Source organism: Pyrenophora tritici-repentis, chromosome 1 (genome assembly GCF_003171515.1).
Source record: "Pyrenophora tritici-repentis strain M4 chromosome 1, whole genome shotgun sequence".
In the NCBI taxonomy this organism is placed as follows: Eukaryota; Fungi; Ascomycota; class Dothideomycetes; order Pleosporales; family Pleosporaceae; genus Pyrenophora; species Pyrenophora tritici-repentis.
This window is the reverse complement of record NC_089390.1, coordinates 450,400-478,328: the sequence shown is the minus strand read 5'-3', so window position 1 is coordinate 478,328 and position 27,929 is coordinate 450,400. Positions and strand designations below refer to the sequence as shown.

Below are 27,929 nucleotides of genomic sequence, written 5' to 3'. Positions count from 1 at the left end.
GTTCAGGGGCACAATTGAGGGTGGAGATGAGACAGATATTGCATTTTCTACGTAAGCCGCGCTCGGGAAGCTTTTCGTGACTGCCAGCTGGCTCGTATCCGGACTGCATACACAATCTATGCTACGCCAGGTTGGCGGTGATTGCCAGCTAGCTCAGATTACGCCTTGCCGTATGTAGTCTGACGGGCCATGGCATGAGGTATGGCGTAAGAAGCAGGTGAGGGTGCGCGTGCGATGTGCGCAATTGCGTGACTTGTTTCAAGGAAGATTCCGGGCCGCGACGATGATTCCGGTGCAGGAAAAAGAAGGTTCAGGCGCTTTTTCGGATCTTCCACAGGAAAGACTCTTTTTGAGTGAGTAATTGACGGCTCATCTCGTCATCGCTTGGAAGATCACAGTCTCCGGGTCGGGCATTGGGTGGTGGTAGGCCGCCTCAGAGGATGAGCGCCGCGGGGGTGCTTAGTGTGCGTCCCTATCTTATCAGGGCACCTGCGGCCTTACATGGCATGCATGGTGGCATGGTCCCCTCCATGTGGTGCAGATAACCCCCAGCGACACGCATGTAAACCTCACGCGTCTTACCTACATAACCTGCAAACCTTCAGCTGTCCCCCAGACACTTTTACACCGCTGTATACGTGTACCCTTTGATAGATCGCCCGCAGCTTTTGTTTTCCCGATATCGCGCCTGATCAGCCGCCACCTGCAGTAGACGGCCTGTTTTTGTCTAGCGCGTGTTAGCGACATCTGTACATCATACACCTGCCCTTCCCCTCTCTCGTCTCTAGGGAGCGGTAAACATTCACGGGGCATGAGGCCAGCGAGACGATAAGCACGCTGCCGCCGCCACCGCGACGCGCTCGAATCATCCTATCATCTTTTCCAGACATTCGCCTCCCCGCAGCGCATACGACAGTTTGTACCCGTGTGACGTGCTCATTACACCGCACCACACCTCGACTGCCACACCATGGCTTTTATACAGCAACATAGGCCGCAGGGCGGACGACAGATATCCTACAATGCTCCGGACGCCACTGCCGAAGCTACAACTACCGCACCTCAAATTCAGAGACCCCTTGAGCAATCGGAGGAATGGGTTCTCTTCTCCCCGAACGCCCCTTCCGTAACCACACGCACGCATACCACCTCGACCGACCGAACCCCGCGAACAGCTGGTCTGTCGCGATTCAGCGAGTTTGGCTCCTTAGAGACTGCGGCGCGGTCTGACCATGACGACGATGTCGGCACATTTCTTGGTACAGAGGAGGAGCTCGACAGCTTGGATGAGGGCTTACATGCTTTTCATGAGCCATCCGAGTTTGGTGTTCCAGTAGGCAGGGTCCAGCAAAGTGCCGATACGGTATTACCAACCCACGACGGACTGGGCGAGTTCGAGCCAGACGCGACAATGCAGCAGCACATGTGGCAGTTTGAGCGCCGAAGACGAGCACCGAGACGCCGATCCAGTGTACAGCGACATCTCACTATACTGGAAGATGCCGAGGGGATAAGCACAGAGGAGGAGAAGCGAATGCGCGTCGAGAGATGGCGGTTAGAACAGAGCAAGGCGCTGTTGGAAGAGATTGAGAAGGAAACCAGGAGGAGACGGCGCATGAGCATGGTCAGCAACGGACGAAGTCGAGTGGATAATGCACAGCAAGCGTCCACAAGAACGTTGCCAACAGTGGCCCAATCTGTGTTGAGTGCGCAAAGCGACTCGTCCGATGAAGGCACAGAGAACATGTCCTTCTGGCAACGTATAACAAGACGGGTGATTCGGGATCTTATCGGTCTAGACGACGACACTCTGTCAGTCATATTCGGAGAGTCGCTACCAGACGAAGCTGTCACACCCACACCAGGCACGCCCGCCGAGTACTCTACCGACAGGGCCCTGCAAGAGGCGGGTGTTGATGCGTCTCAACTCTCCGATGACACATGGCAGACAAAGCTGCTCGAGAGGGTCGCACAAGAACTCGGGACCCTGGTCAACCAGCTCTCTGAACACCCTGGAGCCTTCTCTACCTACCAACGTACACAAGCAGTGCCGGACTACGCAGGTCTTACGACCGTCAAGTCAAACACAACCCTCGCATCTGACCCACTTTCCACGCGACCGTCAAGCTCGCAACCCACGACATCACCGGCATCTGCGCAATTCGCACCCACCTTCCCCGTCCAAGCCTCAAACACCTACAGCGAAGCCTCCCTCTGGGGCATCGAAGAGGAGCCCACCGAAGCCCCAACCCCCACACCCGACACCTCCATCGCCGACGACCTTGCCCGCGAACGCGAATACTGGGAGCGCGAACTCGACGTCAAAATGATCTTCAACTTCCTCATGAAACGCTTCTCCTCGTCGCGCCGCCCCAGCATTTCCTCCTCCTCATCCCTCCCACCACGAGCCCAACCACAATCAAAAGCCCAAACAGCACCAGTACCCTCTTCCCAGGCCACCAGCAACGAAGACAACCACAGCTCCGCTCGCAGAGCAGCCATCATCCGCCAGAACCACCCTTTGGTAAACCGGACGTCGTCAAGTAACAGACTCCCCACGTCGTCCGCGCTACTATCATCTTCTCACCAAAGGGAGTCTAGGCGCTATGCTGCTTACTACACACCACCACCACCAGCTGTCGGGTTAGGTGCCAAGGCGGCCAAGCTGCGTAGTAGTAGTAGTTGTGCTAGTCAGAGTACCAAGAAGAGTAAGAGGAGTGGGGGGTCGAGGGGGAATTATTGGGATTTGGGGGGTAGTGTGGGGAGTGGGAGTGTGGTGGGTGAGGTTTAAGGAGGGGATGAGTTTTGAATAACGGTAAAGGGGTGCATGGCATGGATTAGAATTTATCTCTCTCACCTTTGGCATCAAATCATCATCATCGTCGTCATCATGAATGACTCTCATAGTCAGTACCAGCGTTGCTATTTTAGTAGAATTTCCGCTTCGCATCTTTGTAATAGTAGAATAATTCTCCTAGTCTATACAGAAATACACATACGCACACATGCACACACATTCTATATCTCAGATCATCATCACCATCACGTGAGGAAACACATAAGGCATGCTCAATACATGGACAAAGAGTGAGCGGGTTTATCATGACCAAGTTTAAGCTTCGCTGTGCTTGTCTGGCAAGAGTACAATCGTCACATCACATCACGTCACATCACATCACATCACAACAGCAAGAACAAGACCAGTCAACATGGTTTGATAAACCCCACCCCGCAAAACGAGGCTCTTGATTCACATTCCCATCTCAACCCTGCGCGCAAGCCGCCATCTTCCACGACGCAAGCTCTATCAAAGACAACGTGCGAAAACGCAGATACGTGTTGATACCGTACTGCAGTACTCACCAGACATTGGTGGTGTGTGTGTGTGTGTGTTGAAAAACGCTTTCTCTCTCCATCTATGCTCAGAACCGACAGTGGGACTGCGCACCCGCTCTATAACGTGTTTCTCAGTGTATATGTTTAAAAAAAAAAGAGGAAACTTTTTGTGTTGAGGAAAGCAAACAACGGGCTGGTATCATTTGGGTATAAGAGAATGCCCTGGACGCCGATAAACACTTGTTGAAAAGGTCATTGTTACCCGCCCTCCTCGTCGTCCAGAAGATTATGCAAAAATCCTTGGTCTCGTCGTCGCAAGTAGTGGACGACGGTGATGATGATAAATGTCGTTGAATCATCGTGATTGGTGTGTTGTGTGAAAGAAAAATAGCCCCCGTGAAGTGTGCAAAGGGATGAAGTTGATTCAACCCCTACGCGTTCTTATATGCAAAACAATGGCATTAGGAGAGAAGGAAGAGGGAAATTAGAAGGTGAGTTCCTTGGGCTTCTCCCAGGTGAAGTCCTGGTTGGTGAAGTGACCGTTCTTAGCGGTCTGGAAGTAGATTGGGTTGATGAGGTTGAGCTCCTTGACGATGACACCGGGGCGGAGGTCGAAGTTGTTCTTGACAATCTCGACGAGCTCGTCAGAAGAGCGCTCAGAGGTGCCGTAGGTCTCAACGAAGAGGGAGAGGGGCTCGGCGACACCGATGGCGTAGGACAGCTGGACGAGTGCGCGACGGGCCAACTTGGCGTTGACGAGCGACTTGGCGATCCAGCGCGCAAGGTACGCAGCCGAGCGGTCGACCTTGGAGTAGTCCTTGCCGGAGAAAGCACCACCACCATGGGCTCCCCAGCCACCGTAGGTGTCGACGATGATCTTACGGCCAGTAAGACCGGCGTCACCCTGAGGTCCACCGATGATGAAGAGACCAGAGGGCTGGATGTGGTAGACGGTCTTGTCGTCAAGCATCTTGGCAGGGATGACCTTCTTGATGATCTTCTCCTTGATCTCACTGCGGAGCTCCTCGGTGGTAATGTCCTCGCTGTGCTGGGCAGAGACGACGACAGTGTCGACACGAAGAGGAATGACGGCACCGCCATCGTGAGCGTACTCAACGGTGACCTGAGTCTTAGTGTCAGGTCGGAGCCATGGGAGAGAGCCGTCCTTGCGGGCAGCGGTCATGGCCGAGTTGAGCTTGTGGGAGAGAAGGACAGTCAGAGGAAGGAGCTCAGGGGTCTCGTCGGTGGCATAGCCGAACATGATACCCTGATCACCAGCACCGAGCTTCTCAAGAGCCTCCTCGTAGTGGAGACCCTGGGCAATGTCGGGCGACTGCTGCTCAATGGCGACGAGGACGTTGCATGTCTTGTAGTCAAAGCCCTTCTCCGAAGAGTCGTAGCCAATGTCCTTGATGGCGCCACGGACGATCTTCTGGTAGTCGAGGTGTGCCTTTGTGGTGATCTCGCCGAAGACCATAATCATACCGGTCTTAGCGGCAGTCTCGCAAGCAACCTTGGAGAGCGGGTCCTCCTTGAGGCAGGCATCGAGGATGGCGTCTGAAACCTGATCACTGCTTACAATCAGCCATGTTCAGGCGGTGTCTACGTAGCCTCTTGGGCGAGGTGGGGGCGCCATTTCTTGGGCCGAACTGACATGGCAATCTCTTATCGCTCACAGAACGAGGGAGATTGCCAGCAATTGAGGAAACATGGAGGCGTCTACATACCAGATCTTGTCGGGGTGGCCTTCGCCGACCGACTCAGAGGTGAAGAGGAAGGTGCTCTGAACAATAGTTAGACCAGGAATGGGGAGAAAGCGCGATTGCAGAGCCTACCTTTCCGTTGCCGTTGGGGACAGTCATTTTGGCGGATTGTGAGGGGGAGAAGCGACTCTAGGTGCTAGTGTAGGACTTGCGACCGCGTTTATTTAAACGGAAGAAAGAAGAAGGAAGAAAGAGGGTGTGTTGAGGAAAGGGAGGGGTCGAGGGGCAGTGAGTGGATTTATGCAGCAGCGAGGAACTGGCGTCTCTCACAAATTGCCGAAAAAACGTGCACGACCATAGCAACTCCGGCCTTACGCACTAGCACGCCATTGATACCCCGAACGCTTCAGGTGTACCCTCTTTGTACCGCTCCAATCGCGCTCCCTCCCCACATGGCCCTGACCGCTCTCGGCCTGACCGGCAGAAAAGTGTCCCGCTACCACGGCTGTCAAGACATTTTGCGCTGCTGAGCGACGCGCGCCATTTAATCTAAGAGTTTCACCGCGACTATGAGTAAATATGGTACCCTGGTCATGGTATGATACACGTGTTTATATGTTGTAGTTTCAGACGCTGACCGTACCAGGGCCCAGCCGGCGCAGGCAAGTCGACCTTTTGCACCGCCCTCATCCAGCACCTGCAGAACAGCAAGCGTCCATGTTTCTACGTAAACCTCGACCCGGCCGCCGAAGAGTTCGCTTTCGAGCCTGATCTCGACATCAAGGACCTCATCAGTCTTGAAGATGTCATGGAAGAGATGAGCCTGGGGCCCAACGGCGGCCTAATCTACTGCTTCGAGTTCCTCATGGAGAACCTTGACTTTTTGACCGATCCGCTCGAAGAGGTCACGGAAGAATACCTGATCGTCTTTGATATGCCCGGCCAGATCGAGCTGTATACTCACGTGCCTATACTGCCAGGTCTGGTCAAGCACCTCATGACGGGCTCGCTGAACATCCGCATGTGCGCCGCATACCTCCTCGAAGCCACCTTCGTCATCGACCGCCCCAAGTTCTTCTCGGGTACCCTATCCGCCATGAGCGCCATGATGATGCTGGAGATGCCGCACATCAACATACTGAGCAAGATGGATCTTGTTAAGGGACAAATCGCAAAGCGCGACCTCAAGCGCTTTGTTGACGTAGACGCAGAGCTCATCGAGGATGACCCTGCGCGCAAGAAGAACACGCCCGAAGAAGAGCGCAAATACAGGGATCCTACTTCGACAGAGAGCCTGATGAGCGGGTCCTCTTTCCACAAGCTGAACAAGGCAGTTGCCGAGCTCATCGACGGCTTCAGCATGGTATCGTTCCTCAAGTTGGACGTGCAGGACGAGGATAGCTTGGGCGCAGTGCTGAGCTACATCGACGATGCCATCCAATTCCACGAATCGCAGGAACCGAAGGAGCCCAAGGAGTTTGACGTTGACATCGAATCATGAGCTCTTCGTGGTACAAGCACTTGCATTGTTGGCGTTTTGGTTCTGGGCATGATGACTGCATCTTGGGCGTTTTGCGCCAGTCATGATCTTACGAGGGGAAATGGAGGGTGCCGTTGTGCATCGGGAAAGGAATTACGATACCCAATATGAATATACTACATCATGACAGCATGCGGAGAGATTTTGGTACACACGTACATGAAACTAGTGCCTAAGCATTTTGAAGGGAACAGAACACATACATGTGCCTTTTGGTCATCCCAAGAAACAGACGCTCGAGCCACCAGCCTGTGAATATAAAAGCCGTCTCTTGGACTCTTTCTCCCTTTCTCCAATCACATCCAAATCACTCACTTACTAAAAGGACTGGTCACAATCTACATGTTCCTTCTCTCCGCCTTTTTCGTGTTGAAAATTACCAAAAATTATGGACCAGTACTGGGATGCTCTTCTGGTGCCCTTTTCCAACCCTAAAATTCTTTACTAAGATCTCTCTAAAATAGAAAGTTAAAACGATCTGATCGATGTTCTGTCCAGCGAGGCTGTGGGTTGTGCGGCAGGGCAGTGGTATAAAATCCCCGCACTCTTCTCCTCTTTCTCTCCTCTACAAACTTCTGCATTTACTCTTTTAAAGTTTTCAGCTCTGCAGTTGATGTTCTTTCCTCTATTTTCTCAAAATTTCCCCTACATTCGGGCAATGTGTTCTCTCTCTTTTTTCTAAAAAGATATAAAGTATGGGGTATGTTTATTGAAATGCAGTGGATGGAAGAGGATGTTTGTTCTCCTTGCTCTTTTTCTCCTAAAAGCCACTACGAAGGTTGCTATGTTTGTAAACAGTACCGCACAATCCTAAGTATGTCCTGTCTTTCTTCTTTCTTTTCTGAAATAGCCTACAGAAGGCTCGATGTTTTCCAAAACTTCAAACCGATATGGGGATGTCCTGTCTTTCTCCTATTTTGTTTAAATTCTACAGAAACGAACGGATGCTTCCTACAAAGATTCCGCTGGCTGAAAAAAATGTTTTGTCGTCCTCTCCTTTCAAAAAAACGAAATGGGAGTAATGTAGTTTCCCAAACGTCTGTGTTGATACGGCTAAGGTATCGGAATCACCTTCGTTGCAACGAGTTGAAATGATTGTGATTGTTCTTGTTCTTCTATGGAGGTGGAGGGAGGTCGGCAGTAAGGCAGCAGCTAGAGCTCGGACCACACGGCTTAGTCAGCCGTGTAATCCAAGCTCGTGCATGCAGCAACCAGCTGCCTTATCTACCGCAGGTTCGATTCCCAACACTGACTATCTTTTCTTTTTGTGCCGGGAGATCAGATCCGTCCCCAAATCCTCCAAATCTGTAATAATATCCTGCTGCCGAAATGTAGCTAGTTGCCTATCTCGGCTAGCGCTATACGCCTTCCTGTATGCCCTTATGTCCTCCTCTTGTGTCCTTCGTTATCGCGCACACGTGCCCGTTGACTACTTGGTGCCTTCAAGGTTGCTGAGCTCGGTGCTCTCGGTCGTGGGCTTGGTGTTGCGATCACGGTTGACCCACCCTTGCACTCGGAGGTTGAGCTCGTTAGAGTTGATGAGGTTCTCTATCGCGGCGTTGCAACCTGCCTTTGTCATAGAGTCTGCTGGGTTGTCGCGACCGTCGATCCATCTGATATCCATGAGTTCGCTGCGCTCGTAGGCTTCGCGCATTGCCATGATGTCAATCATAAGGCGTTTCTCCTTGGTGGTGCCGAGCTTGACAAGGCAATCGTATAGCGATCGCGAGTCGGTGCATACCACGATGGGGACCTTAGGTAAGTTGAGTCGTTCCATGACCATATCAATGGTGCCGCCGATCGCGACTGCGATATCTACGCCGTGCGCCATCGCGTAGATCTCGGAGGCGAGGACGCTCCTGGTGATCCGCTTGCATTTGACTGAGGACCAGTGGACGATGTTGCCACGTATCCCGAAGTTTGTGTCGCTTGAGGTGACTTCATTGCCGAGTACGATGACGAATCCCATCTGGGAGCTCATATCCTTGTTGTTGGCAAAGGACGCGTCGACTAGGGTAAACAGCTTGAGGTTGCGTATGTCCAGAGGTACGTAGGTCAACCCATGGCAGAGGTTCTTCTTTTGCCATTCGATGCGTTTGTTTAACTTGGATATTTCTTCTTTTGTAGGCTCACTCGCTTGCGCAGCAGCGGCGAGGTCGAAGCTTGCTTCGGGTTGACAGATTGTCGCGATGTAAGCGCCACGTGCGCGTTGTTGAATGTACGTCTTCTTGTCAGTTGCGATCTCCAGTTTCTCACCTTGTTTCTTTTGGCGTAGTGTGATCACGCCGTCTGTTGTGAGACTAACGACGCACCCGTTAAAGTCGATAGGGTTGTTAGTAGTAAGAAACTGCTTCTCTTTGGCGCTGAAGCGCAGCTCCTTGCTCTCCTTATTGGCAAACACGTCATCGGACAGACCGAGCGTGTCATCAGTTTGCATGCCGACAATACCAAAGCCTAACGCCGTTGGCTTGGTGATTAAGAGGCACGGGTCATAGGTTGATGTTTCCATCCCGAGTGTCGTGGTATGGTGTTTGAAGTAGGTTGACCACCAGTACGCTCCTGCCTCGGCGATGCCGTACAGCGGCTTCACGACCACCATGATGGTGCCTTTGGGGTAGACATTGCGGAGTTGCGTGGGAAGATCCGCGATGATCGTGCGCTGGAGATGGTCATCGGCTTGCGTGTACGCCTGCGTGATATCTCGAAGCCATAGCGTCATGCCCATTTGAAGCAGTGAGGGTGCAAGCGCGATAATAATGCGCTGACTGGCGCGCTGGATCGTCGGGCTTTGTGTGAGCACAATCCGTTTTCCATCATCGGCATAACCCTGAACAACGAGGCGCGATTTCTCGTACGGCTTAGTGGTAGTTTTGCCTTTGACCTCGTTGACAATCCGTGACTTAAAGACGCGGATGCCACCATGGCGCTGAGGGTCATACTCCTCGAAGCGGAACACTCCGCGAGTGATCAGCGCGTCAATCTCTGCCTTGGTGGATAGTTCGAATGGTTCGCCTAGGGTTGTGATCTTGCCAGTGGCACGCAGCTTCTTGGACAGCACTAAGTCGTCCTCCTCGCGTTGCGTGAGGTTGACGTCGTTGGTCTCGATGGGAGCTGGTTTTGGCTTGTTTTTGGAGCCTTTGGGGCGACCGCGCTTTCGTGGAGGTGGAACTTCTGTCTCTGGGATAAACTCGTCATCGTCCGCATCCCCGCAATTGTCGTTGTCGTCGTCGTCGCGCGGGATAACGGTGGAGTTGTTGCGGTGGTATGGCTGCACCGATGTGACTCGAAATGTCGCCTGCCTGCCGTCGACGTCGACAATCGCGGCGGTTAGGTCGTCGTTCATGGCGATGAGGGTATGGGGACCAGTCCAACCGCGGTTCTCGCGCCAAACCTTTACGCTGCTCTGGATCGGGAGCTGAAGCGTTTCAATGACGTTCGGTCCGTTGCGTGTCGCAAGTGCGTCGTTCACCTGGCGTTTTGCTTTGATCTTGCGGACCTCCGCCATCGCGTTCTTTATCGCTTTCGCGCGCGCGCTGATGGATGGTGATGGCGGCGATGTCTTGGATAGGCGGGGGTAGGTGCCAAAGACGAGGAGAGTAGGCACAAGGCCATCTGGACCAGCAGTGTCGTTGACGGCTTTCACAGCCATCTGGAGGAGGTGTTCAGATGACGTGTCGCTGTCTATGTCGGCGGAGATGACTTCGAAGGCACGGCGGATGGCCGCATGGTACCGCTCCACCTTGCCGATGGAGTTATGCGCCTCGACAGGCACCTCGTCAACCTCGATGGCCATTGTCTTTGCATTGTTGACAAACTCCTCGCTCGCAAAGTTCTTGCCAGCGTCGGTGGCTATGACATCAGGCGGACCAACGTACATATCGATCCACATGGCGCGGAGTGTGTCCCATGTTGTGCTTGCTTTCATGTCGGTGAGAAAGCGCGCTGCTTGGAAGGCAGTTGCTTCGTCAATAGCATGAAGTACTGGCCTCTGATTAATGTACATCACGTCGACGATAAGTCGATAGTTGAAGTTGATATCGTCGCGGAGGGTAAACCGAAATCGTCCTGGCGCCTTGCCAGTAATCTGACATTGGTGACAGAACTTGTTGATCTTTTCGATGGTCGCCGCATCGACTTCGTCATAACCTGCTCTCGCGAGGACCTTGTAGAGTCGTCCCGCAGCTGGATGACCAAAGCGCCGATGGAGTTGCGCAAGCTCTACCTCGGTGAGGTAGTGCGTCGCGGTCTCTTGGTCGTCGAGCAGGAGCCATGGGTGTCCCCATTTGCGCACAATGGGGTACTCCCGTGACTCGTGTACAAGCACGTTGTCAACATTGTTGAGGTAGATCCCGTGGCGGTCCATGTCTGCAAGGCACAGCAAGAAAGGCGTGTTGGTCGGCATCACCGCAAAAAGTATAACGCCGAGCGGGGTTTTGACCTTCACCTCGCCAAGTGAGAGACACTCTGGGTTATCTCCAAATCGAATTCGGTGGCGACCTGCCGTGGACTCATTGATCGTGGCCGATGGCTGGAGGCGTTGCAGTGCCATGACCTGGGTCTTTCCTGCAGTGGAGACTCCGGCCGCGCCGGTGTCGGGCATGATGCCTTGGAAACAGTGAGCACCATATCGGTGATCGAAGGTGAACATGTGGGGTGCCTCCTTTGCAGTCTCCGACGCGTATGGGTCGATCCCAGTGATCGCGTGGGTCGCCGCGGCGTCGTTGAGGTTGATGGTGAGCGCTTGCCCGTCGATGGTTCCGCAAGCAGCGGTGTTGAATTGTTCATGTTGGAAGTACGCATCGAGGTCATCAACGCGGTTGCCGTCGTCGTCCTCTGCCTCGTCATGAAGCTCGATGCCTTCGAATCCGGCGAGGAACACGTCGTAGTCGTCATCGAGATCGTGGTTTTGGACATAAGTCTTGAAGCGTTGGTGCGACTCATTGCGCTCCTCGTGTGAATGTCGCGTTGACCAGCATCCTTGTTTGCCGCACACATAGCACTTTTTATCGTGCGAGCGGCGGGGAGGGTATCGCGGTCGTGACAGCGTCGGTCCGCGGTTGAAGCGACCGGTGCCATAGCCTCGGGGTCTGTCGCGAGGTTCGTCGTTTCGGTTGTATCGTCGGTTTGTGTAGAAGATGTCATCGTCTGTCTGTTCATTGTCATAGTTGAACTGCGTTCGAGCATGCGGGTGACAGCGTTGCCAGTTACCGACGGCGTTGCGGAGCTCTGAAGCGACTGCTTCAAAGGTCGACGCAGGTCGGATCAGGACTGCGCTGCAGGCTTCGACACCCTGGCATGCTGACACAAGTTGTCCGGTGAGGCTTGACTCGCTGAGTCCATTCTGCTGAGCCATCGCTTGGTACAGCTTGTGGAGCTTGTCGATGAGCAAGTCAAGGCATTGCGCAATTGTCTTGTCAGGATTACTTGCGATGACGTCCTTTAGCATAATGGTGCGCCATTCGTTCAAGAACAACTGGTAGTTCTCGGTAGTGTGGAAGTAGGCGCCCAGTTTCGCGATGATGTCTTCGTATCCAAGGTCAAGTGGAGCGATAGATTGGTAGTAGTAAGTTGACGCTTTGCCAGTAAGCATAGTGGAGATGGCTAGCTTGTAGCGGTCAGTTTGGCCAGGTTGAATGCCGACTTTGGCGCAAAGCTCTCGAAAGATGACCAGTTTGTGACTGAGCACGTCATACTTGTCACCACTGAACTTATCGTTGTTATTGTACAGCTTCGCGAGGTTTGTGAGTGCTGTCACGTTGAGTTGAGCTGGCGACGGTGAGTACTGTGCTTGTGGGTATCCTGTTGGTGGCTGCGGAGGGTTAGGGTAACTGTAGTTGCTGTTTGTGAGCTGTCGACACTTGAAACCGTCGACGAGTCGCATAAGCTCAAGCTCGTCGTCAGGCCATATCGGGCACGACGAGAGATGGAGGAGGTTGTACAGTTGCGTTATTACTGTGTCACGACTGTTGATCTGGATGTAAATCCCTCGGTGTCGGAGCAATTCCTTGACTGCTTTCCGGAGCCGCACGTCGACCGCACTTATGATATCTTGAGTCCAATCCTCGAAGGACTTTTGGAACTCCTGGAGGATGAAGAGGTCGAACTGTCCATCGTCTTCAACTTGGACGACCCAATCGAGGACGACAGTGTTCAGTTTGTCGGTGTTTATGACTGTGTCGGTCGGGTCGAGTTCCGCGTTGACATACTCACTCTTGTGCATCTCGGAGTACCACGATCGGTACTTGACGCTCTTGTATGGTGCCATGGTGCTGAAGTCAGTCGATTGTTTGCTGTTAGTTGCAGGCGTTGTCAGTTGTTTTTGTGCGTGGTTGACGCAGATCTTTTCGTTCAAGATCTCCTTCAGAACTGTCGGCGAAAGCGCTACCTTGATAGGTAGTCTCTGCGGGCGGTGCTGTACTTCGCACTCCTTGCTACTGTGAGGTAGGAGGAGTCGCTTCTTGGCCAAGACTACACAGCAAAAGAGCTGATGGGTCTCCTTGTCAGATATCTAGCCGATCTGTGGTGTAGCAACCACTGATCAGTGTTGATACGGCTAAGGTATCGGAATCACCTTCGTTGCAACGAGTTGAAATGATTGTGATTGTTCTTGTTCTTCTATGGAGGTGGAGGGAGGTCGGCAGTAAGGCAGCAGCTAGAGCTCGGACCACACGGCTTAGTCAGCCGTGTAATCCAAGCTCGTGCATGCAGCAACCAGCTGCCTTATCTACCGCAGGTTCGATTCCCAACAGTCTGTTACGCACAACGCATGTCCTGTCTTTCTCTGTCGGCATACACACGGTGTGTCGCCTAATAAGGCCCAATGTACCGCCTCGATCCTACTTCGGCCCAACTCGGACCCAACGCTATGTATACCTTCGTAGCCCCCACATTCGTAGAATCATCATACACCAGAATACCAATACACAAGATTACCTTAGCTACTGTTATTCACCGTACGATCGTACAAGGCCTTCCAACACTGATCAGTGATTGCACGGCAGTCACAGACAGTTAGGTTAAGAAGAGATAGATTCTTTACCCCGCGCGTTCCCTAGATTGCCTATATCAGCAAGGCGGAGTTATCTATGCTAAGCTCACTGTTAGCTATATCAGGCGTCGTTCGTGGCTAGCGACCGACCGTTACAGCCGTATCAGAAGCGTTCCAAGACGCCGTCTATACACGCGCCAACCGACCGGTTGAGATTTGACCCGTGTACAACCCACGACCACCGACGCATCTCTAGCGAACGCAGCTAGCGCAACAAGCGTCAACAAGAACACAATAGCAGGAGAGAGAACATCATCGGAAAGAGCACCGGTAGCCAGGACACCGGCAGTAGGAATGGCGAGCAGTAGTAGAAGAGTGGTACCCACACTAGAGGCGCTACTAGGGACCACAAACATAAAACCAAGAGAATGGCATCACATCGATCCAGAGATTTGGGAGGACAACGTTGAAGCTCCAGACGATGAGGTAGGGATTACTACAGCAACAACGTACATTGCGCGTGCGATTGCGGACTATACAGATCGACCAACAGCAGATGAAGAACTCTTTTGGGAGTTCCGTCAGGACTTTGAAGGATGGACAGAGGCAATGTTCCTACGTGCCCAGCCAATATACACAAAGGAACTAAAGCGGATCCTCCGCTTTAAGGGAGTGTATACTGGCCGTATTAATATGGCACCTAGTGAGTCTCTAGCTAGGTTATTACGCATGGAGGAGTACCTAGAATGGCCTCAGGACGTATTCCAGTCGGCTGTGTTTGACACACGATCAGCTGCGCACATGTTGCAAGAGCGGGCACTACGGCAACAACGCAGTGAAGGATCAGTACAGTCCACAGACAGGAGATTATCAAGCCAGGCCCAGAGCCGAACCCAAACGCCTGTAAGGACAAGAGGCCGAGACGTAGACAGTCGGCAAACCCGCGATCAAGACCAGACCCACGCCCGTGTGCAAGGACGACAGGAGACCGTTGAGGAAGAACAACAGATTCAGGACCAGCTAGCAAAAACGATTGAGAAAGCCCAAAACCAACCAATCCGAAGCCAGCCTGTAGAGACAACTGAATCCGCACCGCAGCCAGCCTATCAGCGCGTCCAAAGTCAGCAACCTCCCTCACCTACAACAACTTCGACCGATTCCGCGAGTATACACCAGCATACCCGCAACGTCCGAAGGGACTGAGCGTTCCCCCAATTGTGCCCTCTGGTGAAACAGACCCGTACAAGGCAGTTCCACCAATCGAGTTTGGCAATGAGAAACTGGATCCTAAGACGATCAATGTCTTCGTGAAAATGTGGGACCGAGACAAAAAGTATACGGGAAAGCCGTACGACCTCCTAGACGATAAATTGAAGATCTTCTACAGCATCTGTTATCACGCAGACATCGAGCCAGGGCAGTTCCATGCAGTCTTTCCACGGATTCTCGACGGCCGCGCAGAGGAGTATTACCTCCACTTCGTCGATCAGCGGATGGATACGTTCTTGACTGCCTACACAAAGCTCAAGAACCACTTCGACACAGACGTCAACCACGGCCATTACTACGCGGACTGGACGACGACATCGTTTGTCAAAGTCCGCAGGGAGAACCCCGAAAAGAACCTCCACGAGGTCCTTGACATCATGCTGGACAAGCTCCAATTGTGTCAAAGAGCACTTGGACAGCAGTACATGGGAGAATACGCGCTCCGAACGACTGTAATCACAGCATGCCGAGGCGTGAAGGAGCTCGAGATGGCACTCTACAAGCCGTCTCTAGAATGCGAGGTTCTGTTTGGAGATCTGCGATCGTCAATCGAAAACTCACTCGCCATGACCGTCTCCGTCAACTTCACTGAGGCGGATACGGATAGCCAGTACTACTTGGATCGTCGGTACAACAACAACAGCTCTGGAAGATTGCGAGGGAATTACAACCCTCGCGGTGGACGCAGCGGATTCACCCGCGGACGCGGTGGGCTTCAGCACCGCTCTGGAGTCAACACACAAATCGACAAGAAATGTTACGTCTGCGGCAAGACAGGCTGTTGGTCCACAAACCACACGCTTGAAGAAAGAAAACGCTCAAAAGCGCAGTACATCACACACTGCGCGATTACGGGAGAGCAAATGGAGTTTAGCACATTTCTCGTCGCGTACGAGGGGGAAGAAGTCGACCAGTTCTTCCTAGAGGAGCAAGACGAAGATGATGAGGACCAAAGATTGGCAGTTAAGTACCTCACAGATCAGGCCTTTTTGCACCACGTGACTGGAGAAGACGTCTACAGGTGCAAGGAGCCTATTACGCCCGCAACGCAGTTCCTTATCGAGGATCGATACTCGCGAATCACGTACCAAGGCATTCTTCCTGACACTGGTGCCTCAAATGTATCGACAGCCGGAAAGGAGCAGTTCTGGGCGCTCCAAACTGAGGACCCCACCGTAACTCTAGATACGTCTACTGCTGGAAACGCATCTGTGCAATTTGGCAAAGGAAGCGTCACTACTTCGATTGGAACCGCACATGTATCGACACAGATTGGAAAGATCAAATTTGAGGTCTTGAACGCACCCACCCCGTTTCTCCTCTGTCTGAAAGACATGGACCGGCTCCACGTGTACTTCAACAATACTACGGACCAGCTGGTACAAGGAAAAGCTACCTTTCCAGTGATTCGCAAATGGGGACACCCGTGGTTCCACCTAAGCAAGGCAGAGCGCGCGCGCGTATTCCTTACGGAGACTGAGCTCCGACGCTTACACCGGAGGTTCGGGCATCCAGCCGTCGAACGGCTGATACGATTGCTCAAACGCGCAGGACACGAGGACGTGGATGAACGGCTGCTCCGAGAGATCCAAACGTTCTGCCATCACTGCCAAGCGCATGATCCAGCGCCGCGCCGATTCAAGTTTAGGCTGAAAGATGATCGGGAATTCAACTTCGAGATCCTCGTAGATGTGATGTATCTGAGTGGGAAACCAGTGCTTCACGTGATCGATTCGGCTACAACATTCAACGGCGCGCGATTTCTACCGTCTATGAGCGCGAAAGACACCTGGGAAGCACTCCGCCTGCTCTGGATTGATACATACCAAGGGCCGCCAGATATCGTCACCCACGACGCCGGCACCAACTTCGCGTCAGTCGAATTCAGATCAGAGGCGAAGATCATGGGAATCACATGTAAACAAGTGCCAACCGAGGCCCATTGGTCTATCGGCAAGGTAGAAAGATACCACGCACCGCTCAGACGCGCGTACGAGATCCTGAGGACAGAGCTTGACACTGGCACCAGCGACGCCGCAGTGTTGCAGATGGCAGTCAAGGCCGTCAACGACACCGCAGGCCCAGACGGGCTCGTACCCACGCTGCTCGTCTTCGGTGCATACCCCGGATATCCATGGATTCACCACCATCTCCCTCGATAACCCATCGCGCGGAGGCAATCCAGAAAGCGATGAGGGCGCTGCGGAAGGCCTCAGCGGAACATGCGGTGAGCAACGCACTTGGTACCAGGAATGGGCCTACTACAGACGGGGTACTGTCACTGCCTCTTCAGAGTGAGGTGATGGTATGGCGCGAGAAGAATGGATGGCAAGGGCCGTATAGAGTCATCGATATGAAGGACCACGATGTTACTGTAGACATGATCAACGGCCCAACGACGTTCCGATCCACTGTCGTAAAACCGTACTATCGCGATCTGACTACAGCGATAGACGGCGCAGATCAAGGCACAGGTGGATCTCCGACCACAGACGAAGCGATTGCTGATGAACCGCCACTACCGGTACCACCGGCGGAAGCCAACCAAGCGGCTCAGCCGCGCAAGCGGGGCCGCCCACCTGGATCAAAGAACAAGCCCAAGGTGCAGTACCTGTCGAAGAAGGAGGAGGACGATTACGCCCTGGCCGTCAAGCTACGCAATGACGGCGTGATTAACGTCCCGGGCGCTCCATTCGAAGCATCCGATCAGAAGGAGATCGACGACCTCGTCGGCCGTGGAGTATTCAGTTTTGAGCTGTTTGATCCAACTCTACACGGCGGGTATCGTATCTTCAAATCGCGCATGGTCCGCGAAGTCAAAGGCAAGACCATGGTCCCGTACGAGAAATCACGCCTCGTTGTTCAAGGTTACAATGACGAGGGCAAACACGAGATCCTGACGCAGTCGCCAACCATCCAACGAGCCAGCCAGCGCCTGATTCTAGCCCTAGCGCCTGCATTACTCGATGAGGGCATGGTTGTGGAACTACGAGATATCACGCAAGCGTACCCACAGGCACAAACAGAGCTATTCCGCACGGTTTTAGCGCACCTCCCAAAGGAGCTTATAACAAAGTATCCCAAGGGAACAATTATTCGCGTAATCAAGCCACTCTATGGAATCGCGGAAGCAGGAGTCCACTGGTTTGCTACGTACCAAGGACACCACTGCAAGGAGCTCGACATGGCTACATCAACGTATGACCCGTGCCTCCTGATCACGAACGGGAGACGGGAAGCGTTTGGAATAGTGGGCCTGCAGACAGACGATACTCTCGCGATTGGGACGCCTGCATTCTCTGGTGCAGAAGACGCTGCGCTCCAGAAAGCCAATTTTCGAGCCAAGCCCAAGGAGAGACTGTCCAAAGAAGTATCACTCGAGTTCAACGGATGTACTCTAACGTTGCGCGGAGACACGATTCTACTTACGCAGAAGGGACAAGGTGCCAAGATCGAAATTATTGATCCGAAGGCAGCAAACCGAGCACAGAAGTACATGGAGCAGCGCGCGCGTGGCGCGTACATTGCGTCGATATGCCAACCTGAAGCATCGTTCGATCTTTCCGCGGCTGCGCAAATACAACAACCTAAGGACACAGAATACGTGAAGCTTAACCGCCGGCTGCAGTGGCAATCTGAGAGCATACAACGAGGCCTGCGATACGTCCCTCTCGACCTCGCTACAGCAAAGCTGGTAGTGTTCACAGACGGATCCTTCGCGAACAACCAAGACCTTAGCTCACAGCTAGGGTACCTACTTATCCTTGCGAATGAGTCGAGTCGACAAGACAGCACGTTTGATATTCGTGGTAACGTAATCCATTGGAGTTCGACCAAATGCAAACGCGTTACCCGGAGCGTTCTTGCCTCAGAAACGTACGGCATGGTTAGCGGTGTCGACATCGCTATCGCTATCCTAACAACCCTCAAGATAATTACAGGACGCCTAGGTCTACCACCGATCCCACTTATTGTGTGTACGGATTCATACTCCTTGTATGAATGCCTCGTCAAACTCGGAACAACTGCTGAGAAGCGACTGATGATCGACATCATGGCGCTTCGGCAGTCATACGAGCGTCGCGAGATCACTGAGATCCGCTGGATCAACGGAGAGGACAACCCCGCGGACGCATTCACGAAAGCAACACCAAATCGCGCGTTAGAACGTTTCATCGAAAGCAACAAGCTGTCAATCCGAGTAGAGGGATCTGTGCAGCGACCTACGGAGTAGGCACATATGCCTATTTGGAATCCCTCTCATTGTGCCCTTTTTAGAAGACCCGTTTTTCCTTACATCAGTCGTTACAATAAGAAAAGATTGCCAGTGTCGGCATACACACGGTGTGTCGCCTAATAAGGCCCAATGTACCGCCTCGATCCTACTTCGGCCCAACTCGGACCCAACGCTATGTATACCTTCGTAGCCCCCACATTCGTAGAATCATCATACACCAGAATACCAATACACAAGATTACCTTAGCTACTGTTATTCACCGTACGATCGTACAAGGCCTTCCAACATTCTCCTCTCTTTTCTTAAAATCTTCACCCTCACTTTGCCATCTTCTAAAAGTAAACAACTACACCTGCATGTCCCGCCTTTTTCCTCTCTTCTAAATTACAACGCGAGCCAGTCCATGTTTCCTAAAAAACAGAGTAGATAAAGCATTTCCTGTCTTTCCACCCTCTTTCAAAAGCTACTTTACAGCATCACATATTTTCTAAAAGGCCACTCGCAACTTCACTTGTCCTGTCTCTACCTCTCGTCCAAAAATGAACCTCTACCAGAGTATGTCTTCTAAAATCACCGCAAAACATATAAATACCCCGCCCTCTCCCTCCTCTTCTCTTCTTTCCTTTCTTTTCCAAACCCATTACCAAAACATTGCGGGGGGATGGCGCAGTGGTAGTGCGCCTGGTTGCTTCTGCTAGCTTGCTCGCAGAGGTTGAAGGTTCGAATCCTTCTCCCCTCACCGCTATAATAATTCTATTATTCTAGCTTTACCAAAAAACATCGAACGGCTCCTTTCGAAACCTGGAAAGTTTTTCACCAATACCCCGCACGCTTAACGCTAGCCGCCGCCGTACAACCGAGCCACAAAGTACCGCCGAGACGAAAATATGCCGCAACTGCCGCTATATACAACAAACGTTCAAGGTCCCATGACTTTTTCCCCTACGAGGTTTTTTTCAGTCTTAGGAGCACGGGGTTATTATAGCAAAGGGATTGGTCACAAAGGTGGAGATAAACGGGTGTCTATTACAAGGTCTCTCTCTCTTTCCTGTATAGAAGCAAAAAACCCAAACCCCCATAGTCAAACTCGACCAAAGAAACGAAATCCTACGGGTATAGAGGGAAAAAACTAGTCAAACGGCCCTAGGCCACCGTCCTACATAGTCTCTGACTGAAAAAGGACGTTAATGGATACTACTACTACTACTACTACTACCAAAACATTGCATGTTTTCCAAAACTCATCGAACTTCGGTTCATGTCCTTTCTTCCCCTCTCTTCCAAAACACTTTTGAGTACTGGCAATTTCTTCTGAACTCACCGCAAAACCATAAATACTCCGCCCTCTCCTCCTCTCCTTCTCACTCAAAAATACCTGCTTGTACCAAATGTTTTCTAAAACTCATTGAACTTATTCAAATATCCTGTCTTTCCCTCTCTTCCAAAACACTCGCTATCTATAACAACGTCTTCTAAACTTACCACAAAAATATATAAGTACCTCATCCACTCCCTCCTCTTCCCTCCATCCTTCTTTCCTCACTTTTCCTGCATATCACGCAGTCTTTCTGAAAATAATACCTGTCGTCAGATCCGATGTCTTCGGAGAAGAGGGGGTTGTTTCCCGCTTTACTAAAAGACTAAACCTGTCGGATCACAGATATCAACGACATCTCAGCCACGCGATCGGCCGCACTAACGTGTCTGTGCGCGTGATGCCCATAATCGCGTGCCGCACACCCCGCAACATTAACACCAATCCACCCTTACCACTTCAACCACCCATAACTCCACAACCATGAGTTGTATCAACGCTGCGATTGAAGCTATTGAATCGCGTGATCCCGGAGATAAATTTACATACTCTGAGGTTGCGCGCCGCTTTGGTGTTGATCGCTCTACGTTGTCGCGACGCCATCAACAGATCCGGGGCTCAAATGAAGCCAAATCACGTAATCAGCAACTCCTTCACCCACACCAGGAGCTACAGCTTCTAGAGCACATTGACGAGCTTACTGAGGCTGGCTTACCACCGACGAGGACTATGATCCAGAACTTTGCTAGTGCTATAGCCGGAAGGGCTACCTCCCAAAGCTGGGTGACGCGCTTCTTTCACCGTCATCCCGACGCGATTATATCACGTTGGTCAACTGGTTTGGACCGCAATCGCCACCGGGCTGATTCTGTATACAAGTACGAGTCGTACTTTGATCTACTATCTACTAAAATGGCTCAGCACCATATTCGGGCGCAGGATGTATATAATATGGATGAGAAGGGATTCCTTATTGGAGTGACGGGGAGGAGTAAGAGAGTGTTTAGTAAGCAGAAATATGAGACTGGGGGCTTTAAGAAAGTGATACAGGACGGCAACAGAGATTGGATCACTGTTATCGCTGCTATATGTGCTGATGGGAGTACGTTACCGCCCGCGATTATATACGAAGCTACTTCGGGCAACATGTACGCCAGATGGGTTGATGATATCGCAATTGACGATCCAGTCTACGTTACCTCAAGTCCCTCAGGGTGGACCAATGATCAGGTAGGCCTGGCATGGCTCGAACAGGTGTTTGATCGCCATACGAAGGAGAAGGCCGGCAATCACACACGCTTACTCATCCTTGACGGCCATGGGAGTCACGTTACTATGGAGTTTATTGACTATGCGATCGCCCACAATATTATGTTACTCATACTACCCCCCATAGTACCCATACGCTGCAGCCACTCGATGTGGTAATGTTCAAACCTCTGGCAGCCGCGTACTCACTCAGCTTGCAGCACTACCTCCAGGCGAGCCACGGTCTCTTAGCTGTGAGGAAGGATGACTTCTACCGTCTTTTCAAGCCTGCCTGGGACTCCTCTTTCATTAAGAAGCACGCGTTGAAGGCATTTAAAGCCACTGGGATAGCTCCTATAGATCCCGAAGTAGTACTTAAAAAGTTCCGAAAGTCAACACTAACAGCACCGCCGCCACTAGTGAACGTGAGTAGAGCTACTATCACGAACCTCATTAATCAGGCCTACGATCCGAGCTCTATTGCGACCAACAACCTCTCAGAAATACTCCTCCGCCTCCAGGCTGCCAAAGAGATCGCCGAGTACGAGAAGGACGCACTGCGCGCGGCGCTACACGTTCACCAGAAGCCCCGCAATCGGCACGAACCTCCCCTAGATCTACAGCAGCGAAAAGCGTTCCATTCAGGGGCAGTTTGGTGGTCGCCGTGCAAGCTTCGAGAGGCCCGCTTCAGGCAGCTAGTGAAGGAGAAGGAGAAGGAGAAAGAGCTACTTGATAAGATAGAGTTGAAAGAGGCAAAGGAGAACAACAGGATCTATCAACTTAAGATCAAAGAGGCAGCGCGGGCGGCGCGTGAGGAGGCAAAGAAGGTGCGGGATGAAGCCAAGGCTGTAAAGGCTGCCGAACTTGACGCCAAACGACGCGATCGCGACGCTGCAAAGGCTATACAACAACCCCAATCGGGCAAGCGTAAGGCTTCAAAGCCCGCTGCAAAGCAACAGCCAAAAAAACGACGCGTGGGTGGTGCTGGCGGTGGCACTCTGGCTGAGGTGGCTGCACCGGCTCCCCCACCAACAACCACCCGACGCGGCCGGGCCGTCAATACTCCGGCAAAATATAGATAGACAAAGTTGTAGAGCTACGTCTATAGATCAATACACCGGAAAATCTCGCGATAATAGTTATTGTACGTGGCTGCACAGCCTCAACTTTGCCGTCGTCGCGATATTGGTGGGGTGTGCGGCACGCGATTATGGGCATCACGCGCACAGACACGTTATGGGTGTTTCTCGAAATACCTTGAGCCACCTGGATCTGGTTGGCTTGGTGGCCAAGAACATCAACTCCTATAGTAATTTGTTAGTAAATCGATGCAGCCACGCTTTCTAACACCCACAACGTATTTGAAGTTCATTGTTTGCTGCGATCGCCTCTACTGACTCGCGTTTTTGGTGTTGCAATTTTCTCGAGCCCATCTCATCGCGATGCCAGGCACCGGCCACCGCTTGCAGCCCGCTGTTCTCCAGGCTATCCTCGACCGAATTGCTGCCTGCGAAAGTGATCGAGCCATCTCTAGAGCTACAGGTGCGAGCCGTAACACAGTAGCAAAGCTGAGGTTGAGCTTAGAGTTTTGGGGCGTGCCTTATCCGCCGCGCTGCGTTCGACTTGGGCGGCCATCTATACTCCGGCAAGCTCAGCGCGAAGGCCTTCAGGCATACCTCAATGGCTCACCGGGCGCATACATGGATGAGATGAGGGACTTCTTGTACGACGAGTACGACGTTAGGATAAGCCTTGCGAGCGTTTACCGAGAGCTAGAGAAGATGAGATGGTCTCGCAAGCTTGCAACAAAGCGGGCAAAGGAGCAGAGTGAGCCACTCCGCCGCCTCTATCTTGCCAGGATGGCGCAACACTATAAGGCGGAGCAGATCGTTGCGTTGGACGAGAGCGCCTGCAATGAGCGTACGGGCGACCGCAAGTATGGCTGGTCTCCAATCGGGGAGCCGGTGGAGCTATCACACAGCTTCAGGCGATCAGAACGGTGGTCGCTGCTGCCAGCCATGACGATAGATGGCTACATAAGCTATAAGATCTTTCAAGGCGCGATTACATCTGAGATCCTAGAAGACTTCTTAGAGTTTCAAGTGCTGCCGTTCTGCAATCCTCACCCAGGGCCAGCCTCAGTAATCGTGCTTGATAACGCCTCCATCCATCGATCAGAGCGTGTACGGGTGCTTTGCCAAAGTGCTGGAGTACTCCTTGAGTATCTGCCGCCATACTCACCAGATTTCAACCCCATCGAGAAGAGCTTTAAGCAGCTCAAGGGGTGGATGAAAAGGAATTCAGCGCAAGCGGAGAACTTCATTGACTTTGGGGTCTTTCTTGAGTATGCAGCGCAGCTGGTGTGCTGTAATATTAACTGCAGAAGCTGGTTCCATAGGTGTGGCTATCCCTATTAATTGTGCTTTTAAATGGATGCCACAGTACGTTTCTATAGGTAGATGATACCATACAAATGCGAACGATTACACCTTAATGCGCAACCCACAAAAGCGATTTAATAATTCTAAAAAAATAAGAGCTATTTCTATACATATAGAACTATCTTAGGAAGTTAACCTGTTATAATCGCATAACGTTGTAGTGTTGTACATAGGGCTATCCAAATAGACTATTGTTGCAGCGCATTTGAAACGCCTGAAAAACCTCAACACTAACTTATAGCGGGCACGGGCCGCTGTCACCAAAAACGCTCAGGCCACTAAGCTTCAAGCATTCTCGCCATCATCCTACACAACACTGCTAGACGGTTCAACCACCAATTTCTTGCGCGCAATCTCTTCTCTTTTCTTACAACGTTCGACTCGTCTCCAGTTACGATCTGTGAGACCCTGGTACCCAGCTTGCCATTCTTTTGCAGTGTTTTGTAGCGTGAAAAACCAGCCAGGAGGCTGCTTGAAATGCTGCGTCCACAACTTCAAGATATCACCAGATGGCTGCATCAAGAGGTTGATATCCATAGCTCCGTCAATAACAAGAGTCTTATAAAGCTCGTTAATGTCCTCTCCAACTGTAGGAAATTTTAACTTAAGGTAGTTAAAGAAATTACTAGTATGCTCGTTAATCTCCTGCTCATGATCATATCGGATAGGCGCCCACTGAGATGCACTAGATACCTCAGCTCTTGTTATCGTTGGTGCAGCTGCCTGCAAGTTAGACTCCTGTTGAGGTTGCCTGTTCATCCGCTCAAGCTGTCCAACGATGAGCAGTTTTGTTAAGCTTTTGATATCATCGTCGCCATCTCCAGCCGCCCGCAACTTGCGCGTTTTCTCATGCACCCGCAGGTCCTTTGCTCTCAAAATTGCAAGCCGTACATCATCAGATGGCTCATCGTACGTTGCCCTTCTCGCTGTAATTGCTCTTGCCCACATGGAGATAATGTTGCCGTTGACAAAGAGGTGATCTTCGAAGCGCGCTGGCTGCCTCGCTGTTGGCGCCATCCAGCAGCAATAAGGATAGTTCTCGCAATGGGTATCTGTACAGCGCCATCTATCCCGGATAGCAATAGCATGCCCGCTACCTGCTTGTTCAGCTGCTATTACACCAGCAAGCCCCTCCTCTTGAATCACCGTTGCGGTGCGTCGACGAGGACCGTCGACAACCGTTGGCAACGGCTGCTGCTCCCCTGGAATTTCAGCCAAGATGAGCTCGAAATCGACGTTTACTGGCTCGCTGACATAGTTATCAACCTCTACAACAAGGCGCTGAAAGCTATTCCACGTTGCATCAACACCTCGCCGCAATCGCTTTATCGCGCGCTCGCGTTTGGCCTGCTTAGCTGGGTAAACAACAGTGCAAACAGATGAGATCTTCGCTCTTTTTGGCCGTAATTCTGCAACAACGTCATCTACCCACTGCCATAGGTCGTCGAAATGCAGCGAGTACAGCCGTACGCCGTGCTCGCTATCGGCAGCTTCAGGAATAAAGTGTTTCTCCATATCACCACCAAGGCAAGCCCTCCACCTAACGCGCAGTACAGGATTAACCTCATCCTCTAGCGCTTGCGATGAGCGAGGCAGCCATGGAGTGCCTTCTTGACGTCGGTACGCTGGCTCTCCCTCATCCTCAACACTACCGGCAGCGCCCTTAGCAGCGATCTCATCCTCATCCTCAGGCAGCGGATCGCCATCTCCATCCTCGAAAGTATCCTCATCCTCGCCAACGATATCTTCAGCTTGCGCGGAGGCAGCTGTTTGGGTGGCTTGCAGCTCAGGCTCGGACAACGGGCTTTGACGGCGCGGCGGGGCAGTCGCTGGAGGCGACGGCAGCGCCTCACGGCGGACACGTTTAGGCGTTAAATGGGTAGGATTTTGTCTAGTTGCTGGCGCTCTACGCTTCTGGGAGGACGGGTTAACGCCTTGATCGAATGGCTGCTTCGGCTTACGCTGGCGCTTGGGCGGCATCCCAACAGCAGCTAGATTGAGCTCGCAACAAGCTCCACACAAACAAAACGCTATACACGAACGATTTAGAGTACAGGACTAGCTTCATGGGCTTCTGGAGGTGGGAAACGGCTGCTGCATTAATTTACTAACAAATTACTATGGGAGTTGATGTTCTTGGGCACCAAGCTAACCAGATCCAGGCGGCTCAAGGTATTTCGAAAACCACAATAATCTCGGCCACGCGAGCAGGCGCACTGATCGCGGCGTCCGAGCAGCGCTCAGACCAGACCTCCTATATCTAGCTCTTCCATAGTTCCCCTTCGCAAGACAATCAATCAGAACCATCACCGAACAGAATGCATTCCTAGTTATCGTTATTCCCTTTCAGCACTAGTGCTACAGCCCTACCAACAAAACCAAACGTACTCAAATCATGCGCTCCGCCCTTCCCTACATACCACGTAGTCTTCTAAAAAATCAAATGGTCAGATATGATGGCTTCGGAGAGGGGGGGTCGTTTCCCGCTTTTACTAAAAACACCAACCAAACTCACTCATGTGCTCTGTCCTTCCTAAAAGTCTGAAATACTACCTACATGTCCACGGAGTTTTCTGAAATAAAAAAAGGAATAAAATATGTCGATCGAGTAAATGTCTTCAGAGAAGAGGAGGCTGTTCCCTGTTTTGCTGGGGAAAAAATCAACGTGCACATACGACATGTGCTCTGTCTTTCCCAAAAATTGCGCCTTATGTTTGCATGTCTGCCAGTGTGGATGGGATACAAAATCTACGGCGGTGGAAAGAAAAAAACCAAACGCACTTATGTCATGTGCTCTATCTTTCCAAAAAGTCAACACGTAAGGCCCCCATGTCTGGTGGGTGGGGCTGGCTGGGCTCGTTAAAATGTACGCGGTGGACGTGTTGTTCCTCCTTTGTTACAACAGTTTCTAGGTTGTACTTTTGAAATTAAAACACATGAACGAATTCGGTAATGGTGTGTTCTCTGTGTTTGTTCTTAAAATCTTACAACAACAGCACATGTGTGGCTCTGGAGAAGCTGGACTGGATGTGTATAAATTCTACACGGTGAGCACTTTGTTCCTTCTTATAACAACGGTTTCTGTGTTGTACTTTCTAAAATTAAAAGCAGCCGACGACTACGACGATGGTGTGGTCTCTGTGGTTGTTCTTAGAACCTTACAATGTACAGTTGATGTGTGGTCGAGGAGAAGCCTCGGCACGGGAGTGTGTATAAAATCTAAGACTTAGGTGTCTTCTTCTTCTTTATAACAAAAAATTACGTTTGAAATCCTCTAATCAAAACCAGATATGGTTGCTGCAGATGTCCTGCGCCCTGTTTCTTCTAAGAGCAGATACGTTCGAGATATGTCTGGTGGACGGACAAGACGCTTGTGCGTGAAATCGCGTATGAAATCTGGGTCGTTGTGGAGGTGTCCTTGTTCCTCTTCTTTATCTTCTTGATTATTAAACCCCATGATTTTTATTCTCTAAACTAAATGCACAGCGGACGACTCTATGTCCTTTGTTCTGTTTCTTCTAAAAAAAAACTACACTCGGTATATGCCTGGGTGTCTGAGTGAACGCTCAGACGTGGTTTCGTGTATAAAATCCAGGCTGCCGTGGAGCTTTCCTTCTTCTTCTTCTTCTTCTTCTTCTTCTTCTTCTTCTTCTTCTTCTTCTTCTTCTTCTTCTTCTTCTTCTTCTTCTTCTTCTTCTTCTTCTTCTTCTTCTTCCTTACCACATGAATTCTTTCGTATATCTCTCAAATCAAAATACGAACATGACCTGCTCATGTCTCCTCTGGCTTTCCGGGAATCCTGGGATACGTGGGCTCGCGTATAAAACCTCTGCTGCTGTGGAGGTATCTTT

The 27,929-nt window shown here is 51.6% G+C and overlaps 10 protein-coding genes across 10 annotated transcripts; 6 read left to right on the top strand and 4 right to left on the bottom strand.

Moving 5' to 3' along the window:
• Positions 1-970: 970 nt before the first annotated feature.
• Positions 971-2,601, top strand: PtrM4_001750 (DUF1421 multi-domain protein; the record flags this gene model as incomplete). The annotated part of the gene is made up of 2 exons (XM_066102613.1): positions 971-2,543; positions 2,597-2,601. 2 exons carry the CDS (start codon positions 971-973, stop codon positions 2,599-2,601), a joined length of 1,578 nt encoding a protein of 525 aa, XP_065964815.1.
• Positions 2,602-3,820: 1,219 nt separating this feature from the next.
• Positions 3,821-5,198, bottom strand: PtrM4_001740 (MetK, S-adenosylmethionine synthetase; the record flags this gene model as incomplete). Its single annotated transcript, XM_001941765.2, has 3 exons — positions 3,821-4,907; positions 5,064-5,119; positions 5,172-5,198. The coding sequence occupies 3 exons, from the start codon at positions 5,196-5,198 to the stop codon at positions 3,821-3,823; spliced, it is 1,170 nt and encodes a 389-aa protein (XP_001941800.2).
• Positions 5,199-5,608: 410 nt separating this feature from the next.
• On the top strand, positions 5,609-6,540 carry PtrM4_001730 (ATP-bind-1 domain containing protein; the record flags this gene model as incomplete). Its single annotated transcript, XM_066102612.1, has 2 exons — positions 5,609-5,635; positions 5,686-6,540. 2 exons carry the CDS (start codon positions 5,609-5,611, stop codon positions 6,538-6,540), a joined length of 882 nt encoding a protein of 293 aa, XP_065964814.1.
• A 1,468-nt stretch (positions 6,541-8,008) lies between these two features.
• PtrM4_001720 (uncharacterized protein) lies at positions 8,009-9,304 on the bottom strand (the record flags this gene model as incomplete). The annotated part of the gene is made up of 1 exon (XM_066102611.1): positions 8,009-9,304. The coding sequence occupies one exon, from the start codon at positions 9,302-9,304 to the stop codon at positions 8,009-8,011; it is 1,296 nt and encodes a 431-aa protein (XP_065964813.1).
• A 700-nt stretch (positions 9,305-10,004) lies between these two features.
• On the bottom strand, positions 10,005-12,844 carry PtrM4_001710 (uncharacterized protein; the record flags this gene model as incomplete). Its single annotated transcript, XM_066102610.1, has 2 exons — positions 10,005-10,138; positions 10,198-12,844. The coding sequence occupies 2 exons, from the start codon at positions 12,842-12,844 to the stop codon at positions 10,005-10,007; spliced, it is 2,781 nt and encodes a 926-aa protein (XP_065964812.1).
• A 1,077-nt stretch (positions 12,845-13,921) lies between these two features.
• PtrM4_001700 (uncharacterized protein) lies at positions 13,922-16,998 on the top strand (the record flags this gene model as incomplete). The annotated part of the gene is made up of 2 exons (XM_066102609.1): positions 13,922-14,732; positions 14,804-16,998. The coding sequence occupies 2 exons, from the start codon at positions 13,922-13,924 to the stop codon at positions 16,996-16,998; spliced, it is 3,006 nt and encodes a 1,001-aa protein (XP_065964811.1).
• Positions 16,999-17,027: 29 nt separating this feature from the next.
• On the top strand, positions 17,028-19,070 carry PtrM4_001690 (uncharacterized protein; the record flags this gene model as incomplete). The annotated part of the gene is made up of 1 exon (XM_066102608.1): positions 17,028-19,070. The coding sequence occupies one exon, from the start codon at positions 17,028-17,030 to the stop codon at positions 19,068-19,070; it is 2,043 nt and encodes a 680-aa protein (XP_065964810.1).
• Positions 19,071-20,872: 1,802 nt separating this feature from the next.
• Positions 20,873-22,719, top strand: PtrM4_001680 (Trichoplein multi-domain protein; the record flags this gene model as incomplete). The annotated part of the gene is made up of 2 exons (XM_066102607.1): positions 20,873-21,729; positions 21,786-22,719. 2 exons carry the CDS (start codon positions 20,873-20,875, stop codon positions 22,717-22,719), a joined length of 1,791 nt encoding a protein of 596 aa, XP_065964809.1.
• Positions 22,720-23,079: 360 nt separating this feature from the next.
• Positions 23,080-24,054, top strand: PtrM4_001670 (DDE-3 multi-domain protein; the record flags this gene model as incomplete). Its single annotated transcript, XM_066102606.1, has 1 exon — positions 23,080-24,054. One exon carries the CDS (start codon positions 23,080-23,082, stop codon positions 24,052-24,054), a length of 975 nt encoding a protein of 324 aa, XP_065964808.1.
• A 330-nt stretch (positions 24,055-24,384) lies between these two features.
• Positions 24,385-26,058, bottom strand: PtrM4_001660 (uncharacterized protein; the record flags this gene model as incomplete). The annotated part of the gene is made up of 1 exon (XM_066102605.1): positions 24,385-26,058. The coding sequence occupies one exon, from the start codon at positions 26,056-26,058 to the stop codon at positions 24,385-24,387; it is 1,674 nt and encodes a 557-aa protein (XP_065964807.1).
• Positions 26,059-27,929: the final 1,871 nt, after the last annotated feature.